Source organism: Xyrauchen texanus, chromosome 14 (assembly GCF_025860055.1).
Source record: "Xyrauchen texanus isolate HMW12.3.18 chromosome 14, RBS_HiC_50CHRs, whole genome shotgun sequence".
Lineage (NCBI taxonomy): Eukaryota > Metazoa > Chordata > Actinopteri > Cypriniformes > Catostomidae > Xyrauchen > Xyrauchen texanus.
The window spans coordinates 15,587,371-15,598,913 of record NC_068289.1 but is presented as its reverse complement, the minus strand read 5'-3'; the positions used below and the strand labels follow the sequence as shown (position 1 = coordinate 15,598,913).

Genomic DNA, 11,543 nt, shown 5'->3' with positions numbered 1-11,543 from the left:
TCCAAGGAATTGCAGGGCTCTCTCGCATCAATAAATGTCACAGTTCATGACTCCACTATCAGAAAGACAATGGACAAAAATGGCATCCATGGAAGAGTGATGAGGCGAAAACCACTGCTAACCCAGAAGAACATTAAGGCTTGTATGGATTTTGCCAAAATACACCTTGATGATCCTCAAACCTTTTGGGAGAATGTTGTGTGGACTGATGAGTCGAAAGTGGAAAGTGGAACATAATGCATAAATCAAACACAGAATTCCACAAAAAGAACATCATACCTACGATCAAGCATGGAGGTGGTAGTGTGATGATGAGGGGATACTTTGTTGCTTCAAGGCCAGGGCGACTTGCAATAATTGAGGGAAACCAAAAAATCTCGACCAAAAAATCCTAAAGGAGAATGTCTGGTCATCAGTCCGTGAGTTGAAGCTCAAGCACAACTGGATTATGCAGTAAGACAATTATCCAAAGCATAGGAGTAAGTCCGCCTCTGAATGGCTCAAAAGAAACTAAATGAAAGTTTTGGAGTGGCCTAGTCAAAGTCCTGACTTTTTCAAATTAGATGCTGTTGCAGGACCTTAAAAGGGCAGTTTATGGTCGAAAACCCCCCCAATGTGGCTGAACTAAAGCAGTTCTGCAAAGAAGAGTGGGCCAGTTTTGTGAAAGACTTGTCTCCAGTTATTGGAAATGTTTGGTTGCAGATGTTGCAGCTAAAGGTGAAACAAACCTAGAAGTTGAAGGGGGAAGTTCGTTTTTTACATAGGTGATATAGGTGTTGGATAACAATTTTTGCTTCAATGAAAGAAAATAAAATATTCATATTTGAAACTGTATTTTACTCAGGGTGCCTTTGTTTTATGTTATCTCTCATTTGAAGATCTAAAACAATTTATCATGAAAAATACACAAAAACAGAATAAATCAGGATGGGGCAAATACTTTTCCACAGCACTGTATAGAGTACATTTTCTGAACTCAAATCAGTGATTAATTGCAATTAACTCATGCGATAAAAATTTCTAGCGACTGACAGCACTCCATATATACATTATATATATATATATATAGGTAAATATTGCTGTTTATTACTGTATATACGTATTCTGTGTATATGTATTTTATTTTATATATTGTTGCATGTAAAGGAAAATGATTAAACAGTAACAACAGTGTGGAAAATATGCATTGATTATTTTTACATAGATTTTTATTATATTTTAATTCTTGCATCAAACATTCTGAATCTACTTGGTTACAATGGCTGTTTGGTTGACATTTTGCTTCCTCTGACTGAAAATATACCCCAACAACAACAAGCTATGAAACCTTTTCTGAGCAAATACATACATATTGAGATTTATATTATATATCACCAAAAAATTAAGATATAATTTATCTGTATTGCCCAGCCCTATTAAGCATACAATCAAACAAATGCACTCGCCTGAGAGGGCGCTATGTTTAAACATCATCTATCATTGCACACTTCATGTACAAATATTCTAGTCTCATACACTTGGCTCTTGACACATAAAACTACAATAGATTTATATGAGAGATACCCATCCACACAAAGCTGTGGCTCTTGTGAATTGTGACTGAAGGTGTATTGAGGGCAGACTGGTCTCTGGGATTGTTGGTAAAGATTATAATGGAATCTCTTTGTTTCAGAAACAGAAGATCCATTCACACAAACCAAAATCAAAAGATCCACCGATGGATATGGTAATGAGAATTTGGGGTAAAAACGTGCTAATATGGTCAGTAAATCAATGTCAGAATGCAAAAAGTCCTACAAACAATTAATTTACCGAATGTAAGATTTAATTAATTTTTCTTTTGATTTTAAAGTGAAATGTGACCTGTACGTCTTTTTGCGAGATTCCCCCAGTTACCACTGGATTCAGTGATCACCACTGGTTTGCCAGTGACAGGCATGTTTCTTGAGAATCACCCTACTGCTGGAGTTCTATCAGGCACTAGACAGCATGGTGGATTTGAAAATCTGCTGAAGGATTTGAGGGATCTGCTTGGTGTCCATGGCGACAAAAGAACGTCCAGCCGGCAAAGTTTTCTGGAGCCTGTATTTCAAAAAGAGAGAAAAGAGCCCCCACGACCCCACATCAAACATTAGCAATGCAAATGAGCTTTTCCTAGTAAGTTCCTACTGTAGACAATGGCTGTCATTCACGGTGAGGCTCTGATAAGATACAGGGTCTTGGGAAAAGCCTGTTGGTTAAGAAGAGCTGAAAGCAAAGTGCCGCCCATCTCCTTTCACTCAACTGCTGCCCCTCCCTCCTCACTAATCATTCATTACTGTCATTTTGTCCCCTTTAAAGAAGGCACATGTTCAGAGCCGATTGCTTTTTAAATCACGGTGGTCATGAAAAGACTTGTGTATTTTACCAACACAGTGGTGCCTTATGTGCCCTCTGTGAGTCAAGACCCACAAAATCCAGCAAATAATGCAAACAATACACCAAAGAGAGCCGTACATAAGCCTATTGAGTCTTTTTTTATATGAACCATAAAACTTAAGGGGCATGCCGATTATACATGCCACTGCAAAGATGATATGGCTGCAGAAAAGGAATGCTAATTACATTTCTAAGTCATTATGCTTTACTGTGGTCTCCTAAACATTTTAAACTTTGAACAGCAATCAACACTGAAATGGGCTATATTTTTGTTTAAGAGGGACATTTGGGCTTCGTTCACACTGCACGCAAATGCAATTTAGTTTCCAAACCCGATCTATCATACTGACTTTTAGAGATAGACCGATATTTTAATCAGAAATTGACACTTTTCCACTTGAATATTGGTTCTTTAATATTGGGTTTATTGATCATTTTTAAAGACCACAACATGTGGACATGTTCTTGCATTCAAAACACAGCTACATGGAGCACAAAACCAAACTTAGGGATCTCAATGTGTTTTTTTTGTACTGCCATTTCAAGTTTCCTAAAATGCTACTGGTGACACAACCCCATGGCTCTAATCCAGGCTTAACATTTAACCTAGCACACTAATGTTTAACACATGACTGGAAGAGTTAGTGGCAGACTGAGTCAGCCTGCTGTGGGACACTAAACTCACCTGTCTGCCTGGTCTCCTAGGGAACCAATAAAGACGGCAAAGGCATTGACCTGCGGGTTACTTGTGAGGGCACGTGCGAATCGATCGGGACTGATACCGTAGCGCTCCAGGTTGGCATCACTCAACACAATGACAAAATGCTCATCAGCTTCTTCAAGTGCCAGTTCCTTTACGGCGTGTTCGGTGCCCTCCAGTGTGTAGTCTCCGCTCATACAGAACTGAGAGTGGGCATGCATGGTCTAGGAAAGTGGAATACATATAAAGAAGAGGTTTTAATGCATATTCAGCTGCCTGAGAGAACCTACAGTCTCACTCGTTTAGTACTACATGCACTATATAGACACATACTGTATATGTTCAGTACGTATGGACATGTAGACATATGCTAAACATTTTGTTTTCAGGGCATATTATCAAAGTCGTTTTAAGGCAAGTGACCCAATTTTTCAGTGGCCTACTCTTCCTATTCATTTTCCCCACAGGCATTTAAAAAGTCAAACCAACCAGATCCAAATATATTTGAAGTTTATTGCATAATCTTGAAATATATGAAAATATATAAGTAGTTTCAGACTGTATAGGGAGAATGACTCAAATTGAGAAATGTAATGGTATTTTTACTTTCAGAACCCAACTGTTGTGCTCAATAGGCATGCAAGTACAGCTGGTACAGCTGATAAAGCAAATAAAGCATCCTCGAGGTATACCATTAAGTGGTCTGTCTTGTCCTCCATACACTGTCTCTGGGACACTATGGTCCTGATCAAACAACTGGTAACAAACACCAGAGCTGAAATGCAACTAGTAGCATCTTGCTTTGAAAAGAAAGGAGATTGTTCATTTTAAAGGTCCCAATCAGGCTGCAATTGTGCATCAGTCCATCTCAGTCACCCAATCCCTGAAGTCATATGTCTGAGAATTTATTCTTGGATTTTTTCCTGACGTGGTCACATAAGACAATAGATGGAATGTTGGGAGAAATACTGCTATTATGTCAGCAGAATCTAATTCATAAGAGCATAGATTTCAAAACAAAAAGATGAAATGAGGTCACTCCTGCAGCAGAGGAACAAGGCTCAGTTCTTTACCTTCAAAACCTTCAGCCTCTCCTTGTTGTTCTTGGGTACTTTGTCACATCTGACCAGTTCTATGTCAAAACCGTCTCCTGAGTGTCCTATAATGTCATACTACAAAGGAAAAATAACAGGAAAGAGGAGAGGGGTTAGCCAATGCCGCCAGGAAAATAACAAGCAGACAAACAATGATATGCCCAATGCTGAAATAAACACACTTGAAGAAAATATTATTAGAAGTGCACCTTTGAGTAATTTTGTTCATTATACAGTCCAAATCTGAATCAAAAATTTGGACACACCCTACTTATTCTTTATAATTGCTTTTTGTCTACATTTTAGAATACTAGTCAGTCATTGAACTGTGTAAAATGGAAGTATTTAAATGATTTAATTAACAAAAATGTTAAACAAATCAAAACTATTTTATATTTTAGATTATTCAAAGTAGTCTAGATTACAGCTCTACACACTCTGAACAAACTCTCAAACCAACTTCATGAGATGATATCTAGGATGCATTTCTGTAACCATCCATTTCAACTTGTTCTAATTCAAATTTTAGTTTTGACAAAAAGGTTTATGCAGGCACAATTGATATTTGTCTACAAAACTAATTTAAAACATTTTATCACAAAGTAATAAGATAAACGTTTTTTTAAGATCATGAAAAACATATATTCAGTCAAGTGTACAAACTATAAAAAATATAAAAGGATGAGATAAAAAAAGTTAAATGATTAAATTCAAGCTGGACGGCACAGATGCTGGACATAGATGGTTGTTGTCATTTTGAGTTGCATTCATGAATACTTAGTCAATCAAAGGAAGTTCCATAATATAATCTTGTTTTCACACAACAGTCTTTGCAAAATATGAAACAATTGATTCTACTGAAAGTCATTATTTTCCAATAAAGAAACCAATAGGTCTACAGTATAACATGCTTTTTGGCTGGTCGCATCTGTATTATAGAGAGGACCAGGGCCGCCGATAAGGGGGTACAACTGGACATTTTATCCTGGGCCTGTGCTTGAGAGGGGCCAGGTGTGGGGGTCCACAGAAAGCCTATTCCATTTTTAGAGTGCATCTAAGCGAGTTCATTGGGAGACCAGGATATAAACACGGAGACAGCACACAACCATGAAAGCTGTCTGCATCCCCCTCATTTTATTAGGGATGCACCAATATGGAACTTTTGGCCGATACGATAACCAATAATTCATTCTGTGCTCCTTAATCAACAGTCTGTGTGCCTGATTACAAAAACAAAAGGCTCAGCCTTATTTTAGCCAGTTAAATATAGAAAATGTACATTCCTATGGCCAACATTTTTTATTTAAAGTCTATTGACTTCTAGATGACACCTCCTCGAAAGCTGCCACCCTCCACATCTCCGCACTCCCGAAATTAGGGTGCTCCAGCCGACATCAATCCCCTACAATCTGTCTGTCATAACACTGGTTAGAACCAAACTGTTTGAGTGTTTATCCCCTATTTTGATGACTGCCCCATCGCCTAAAATACAGACTGTGTGGCAAAATGAAACCCGATTGCCCAACACGTCACACACAAAACTCTGAACTTTCAACCAAAATTCTTGGATCTTAACACACCCCCACAAAGCAAGGGTTGTGTCTCCATCTTCTGATTGGCATCGCCAACAGGTGGTTGTGTCTTTAAGACCAAGCCTATACAATCTAGAGAGGGCTCAATAGAATCTATGTAAAATCTTGAATTGCATAAGGCGCACCCTTGAATCTCTAGATGCAGACTTGACATATTTTTTTGAATCCTAGCCCACACTCCCTCCTTCAATACCAAGTTTAAATCTTTCTCACATAATCTCTTGATAGAAGTTAAAGCTCCGTCCACCAGACTCTGAATTAGCAGGGAGTAATACAATCATGCCTCATGACCTTTTCCAAAAGCAGTAACCAGCAGTTCCATAGTATCTGCCACTTTAGGGGTGTGTGAGCTACTCCCTAAACTAGTGCAGGGCAGATGGTGCAGTTGTAAATACCTAAAGAACTGAGATCTGGGGATCCCAAAATGTTGAACCAAATGTTCAAAGGATCTCAACACTCTACTCTCATATAGGTCACCCCACGTATTAGGAAAGCGTGGGGGAAAAAATTATTTCAGTAATGCATCGCGATTCATACTCAAACAATTCTGAATCGATTCTCGAAAGAATCAGAATCGATTCTGAGTTCAGCTTAAATCATGGCGAGCATTGGCGCACGCCAGAGACGTGTAGAAACAAAGATGCAAGTTAAGTGCATACACTAATGTCAAGTGCACAAACATGACTGTTTGCAGACCAGGTGCATCAAACACATGACTATTTGTGCCCGAATGAAACTACGATCCCAAAATTCTTTCACAAACCCACGCACATAGCAGCGGGAGAGTTTATTCATGATAAGAAGCCAACAAACAACATAAACGTTGTAAAATACTTATCAGTGTAATGACTCCCCAGCTCTTTCTTCAGCCAGCACTAAAGAAAAAATGTCCACCCCATATCTTCCCAAATTTCCCATCTTCCTGCGGGGAAAGATGTTTCTTGAAGAAACGCTACAGCATATTTCTTACATTTAAGAAATAACTTCCCTTCTTTTTATGGGGTGCCCCAACCCATTCACATTCTGCGTGGAGAGAGACAATTCACGCATATTAACATTTGACATTTTGACATATTAGAAAAAATAGATTGTGTGTCAAAAATAAAATGATAAAGACCACATTCCAACATTAGTGCAACAATCAAACCCCAAACTTTCCCCCAAACCAAACAATCAGGAAAAAGAAAAACATGCACATTAAACCCATCCATCACTCTAAATTCAAACAGTCCATGTATGCCTACGAGAGCTCCCGTGACAGCCAGACCGAAGCAAAGCGAGCACGTTTAACCGAAAGTGAAGAGCTGCAGGCTCGTAATGTATGAATGGTGAATGGAGTCTGTTGAGTCCACTGCAGTCTCATCACATTTGAACTTTTTGTTTAGCCTCCCATTAAGCTCATGACAACACACTGTGTGATCTTGAGGAAAGATTACATCAAGATGTACATTGGAATGCAGTTGCGGAATTTATATAAATAGTCTACTCTTCTCTCACCATTACTGGAGTGCCAGTGATTACCCCTCCCACATGCCAATGTTGGCATGCGTGCCATAGTTTGCCGACCTCTGATTTATCGGCTTTCATATATTGGCTGATAACAATTTGGCCACCAATATATTGTGCATCCTTAAATTTTATATTATAATGATATTTATAACAATATAATTATATATATTTTTTAAATCGATAATTACATTTTAAAAATAGGTTTATATATTAAATAACCATATTGTAATGCCTATTTTTGTATAATCCAGTCACTGAATTAAATTTATAAATGAAAAGTACTTGCTCTTATATAATTTTCCCTTCATTTGGAACTTTACACACATAGTAAAAGTCATAGTCAATTTTGTTTTAAATTAACCTAATCATAAAGCTAAATATCACATTATGCCACATTTCAATCTGATATTGTTGACTAATATTATTATTATTAATATTATTAAGTTTCCTCAATGAACTCAATATCTTCTCAAAGCAATGCAACAATGGAAATAATCCCACATAAAAAAAAAAACAATTCATAAGGCTCTTAATGATTTAAGTCATCTCTGTAGAGAATATTTGAATATCTGAAAGCAGACATGGTCGGTTTGCTTCCTAATATCTAACATCATTCGAATAGAATTTTATTAAGGGTGATGATGTGAAGCTTAAACAACCTGCATGACACATAACTGTTGCCACATGACAGTGTTTAATCTGTTTTCCTCATCAGTGGTGGTTAGATTTTTGGGCTCTCTAGCTGTTTGAGATGTTTGACTTCCTCCATTGCACTTTAAGGTAAAAAAAAAACTCAATAGGAAATCAAATGGGTCATTTATGGGGGTTTTTTCTACTGTGATAGAGAGAAACCGGATTGAGTGCAAATCTGCCCGCTCTGCCTTCTCCTGTCTCTGGAGTATAATTAGTAAAGCTGCGTTCACACTGCCAGCTACTTTGTCGATGCATGTCGCCAGAGGCTGACAGTTAGGTTGCTAGTGGTGTGTATGGAGAGTCTAAACAGCACTGTTTCTTAACCATTAATTTTATTATTAAAATATTAGGATTAAGTGAGCTCTACCATCTTCTCTCGTATTTGCTGTCACTTCTGAAAGTCGCTCTTCATTTGCATAAAGTGAACAATTTCTCAACTTTGTCACGTCGCTGGACACACCCACATCCGGTTGCCAACGGTCGCAGTTGCTCGTGTTGCTGTAAGTTGCCAGCTCTCATTGAAAATTAATGAGATGAGGTCCTTTTGTTGCTGCGTGTCAGTGGCAGTGTGAACGCAGCTTAAGCCTACTGGACTCGCGTGCACTTGCATGACCCAGAGATAGTGCGCATGAAAATCACGTGAAACACAGTTGAGTGTCAGATGATAAGTATATTTAGAATGTGAAATGAATTTCATTAAATTTAAAGTGCATGCCAGTGAAACTGGTCAGTGCCAGTCTCAGAATCTCCATTTCTCTGACAGTATGTGTACCGCGTACGTGTTACCTGAATAGAATGAGCTGCACATTTCAAGTAACTGCGATAGAGACGATAATCCATAATTAATACAGATTGTAGATTTCTACCAGTTTATCGGTAGAGATATGTCTAATTATAGATTTAACCATAAAAATGATTTGAAAAAAAAATAAAAAACATGTCAGCCTGACAGCCATATGTTGTCTAAGATGGTAGTTTGTGGTCATAAAAAGCAGTAATGTGGGCCAGACTTTCTGCTGATAGTCTTTTTTTTTTTTTAACATTTCACATTCAATGGCCAAATAGAAAGGGTTTAAATCATCACAACATTCATGATATTCAGTGATTTTGTATTGTCAATATATTGAGTAAATATTCAATATATCACCCATCCCTAGAGCTGACCCCACACATTGAAAAGGTTGGTGCACATCAGAGGAGAGCAGTAGAATGTCCGCCATTGACCCACACGACTGCATATCTTCTGCTGCTCTCCTCCCACAGATAGCACAGGATGGAGTATACAAATCATCTTTTGTGTGGCTGCTGCAAATCTGCAAGCAGCCCCAACAAGAGCCGTGATTCACTGCTGCCAGAGCATCTGCAGCTCAGCCAAGCAGTACAGAGAGAGAGAGAGAGAGAGAGAGAGAAAGAAAGAGAGAGATGGAGAGAGACAGAGACATCAAGTAAAAGTGAGAAAGAGAGAGGCCTCCCTGAGAGCTGCTAACCACTAATCAACCTTAACCAGCATGACCATCTCTACAACTGCTCTGCACAGACTATGTGGCAGCTTCTGGGCATATTTCACATAATCCTATTCCATCATTCCTTTTCCATGGCAACCTCCATTACAGTGTGTCAGTATGTGTCATGGGGATAGCCCCATTACTCATCAGACCATTTTCACCCTTTGAGGAAGTAAACAGAAGGGCTGTTTCCATAGTGTGTTACCTTGGAGATGGTTTATTGTGAATCAATTGCTGGGTTTATTTAGTTATGTAAGTGTTTGTGGTGAAAAGATCTTGCTAGATGATGTCGCATCTATGTTAAGAACTCTGTGTTCTACTGAAGCATGGGATGATCATCAAGATTAGATTCACAGATGTGTGAATTTGCTTGAGTATAAAATCAACGGTTCACAAAGCACATGACATGACTCACAATTGATCTCTGTAGAGATTGACTTTAGCATGTTGCTAAGATAACAACACAATACGCATCAAGATAATAAGCATAACGATAGCATAGAACAAACAAATATTGGGTAAAATGGTCGATGTGAATACTTGTAAATAGTAAAAAATTATGCATGTAAAGAATAAACATGTAGTAAAACATACATATACAATATGCAAAGCATAACTATTATTAACTCATACTTATTCTTCTGTACACAATTTTGGCATCTAACTCGTCCCACACCGTTTGTCGTACACCCACGAATGAGGTGTCAAGACAAGTGCCTTATTGAGGAGACGTGTGATATGACTTTATTAAGAGATTGGGCGTACCATGTTTTCGCGGCGGGTGAAAAATCCCACAAAAAAATCCCACAGACTTTACATTGACGGAAAATTTGTAGGATAATATCACCAGTTCAGAAAGACATAGAGACATGGAGGCAGGCTATACTCGGGCTAGCAAGCAGACTTTGTATATAACCTTAGGAACTTCCTAGCCATGCCCTAGCAACCATCCAGAGCACCCTAGAAACCAACCCCATTGACTTCATATCAAAATTGCTCTTTTGAAAATTGATATCTTCGGCTCAGAATGTCATATAGACTTCAGGGTTGGCTATTAAGCATTTTTACTATCATCCTGGCAACTGCCTAGCAACCAGATGGAACACCCTAACAACCACAAAACAACACCAATATCTCTGCACCAGAACATCATACAGACATGGGGGTGGCCTTTTTTTAACTTGTGGCAGTTGGTGGGACGCTGTGGTGATGAGGCCTGCCATGGCAAGCACCACTCACATTTTAAAAATTAAAATCTTGGAATTTGTACATATTTAAAAAGCTAGAATGTGACCAAAATTATGAAAACCAAATGATAAAATACAATTTGTAAAATAAACATTTTGTTATGTACCAAATAAGAAGGTCCCCTGTATAATTAACAGCATTAGCTTTGCTTCTATGTAAGCAAAATGGACATTTAGAGCCAATGACTGATTGTCAACATCTTACTTTAAACTTGTGCTCATAGCTTTCGAGCGCCTCCATCACCATACACACAGCCTCCATGGAGCGCTCCAGACGCCCGTCCACACCGTTAAAACGGTACATGCTGCCAGAGACGTCTGCAAGCACACGTAAACGCTTCGGCTTCTGCTGAGGAGACCCAAGCTGCAACCAGACCAAAAGAAAAATACATAAGTCATCCACACTTGGGACCAGACTGACATACTATATTTTTTTAAGAAAATGATTTTAATACATTCACTATGCGGTTCTCTTAATTGCAGCCTTGTATTTGCCCAGGCTCTTCTTCTGAAGGGTTTTATAGAGAAATGTTTTCAAAGAGGTTTCTAATGGCTTATACAGGAGCCACATGTATTGTGGCACCACACTCTGACAGTCAATCTAGAAAGCAGTCATTACTATGGTAAAACAGTAAATATAACATGCCCATCTTTCCCTGCTGTCTGCTATAATACAGTTTAACTGATACCAGTAGTAAGATTATTTTGAAGAAACAGTTGGAACAGAGGCCCCATTTACACCTGCTATTAAAATGCATTTTGGGTGATCCACTTATGGGATGACA

The 11,543-nt window shown here is 38.5% G+C and overlaps 1 protein-coding gene across 1 annotated transcript in view; it reads right to left on the bottom strand.

Annotated features, from left to right (window-relative positions):
* Positions 1-1,180: 1,180 nt before the first annotated feature.
* vwa8 (von Willebrand factor A domain containing 8) overlaps positions 1,181-11,543 on the bottom strand; it is a 163,012-nt gene continuing 152,649 nt past the window's right edge. Inside the window, exons 42-45 of the mRNA XM_052143089.1 lie at positions 10,964-11,122; positions 4,192-4,290; positions 3,104-3,342; positions 1,181-2,082 (exon numbers count right to left, since the gene is read on the bottom strand). Of these exons, the coding sequence (XP_051999049.1) occupies positions 1,974-2,082; positions 3,104-3,342; positions 4,192-4,290; positions 10,964-11,122 (606 nt within the window). The 3' untranslated portion in view covers positions 1,181-1,973. The remainder of the gene's footprint in view (positions 2,083-3,103; positions 3,343-4,191; positions 4,291-10,963; positions 11,123-11,543) is intronic.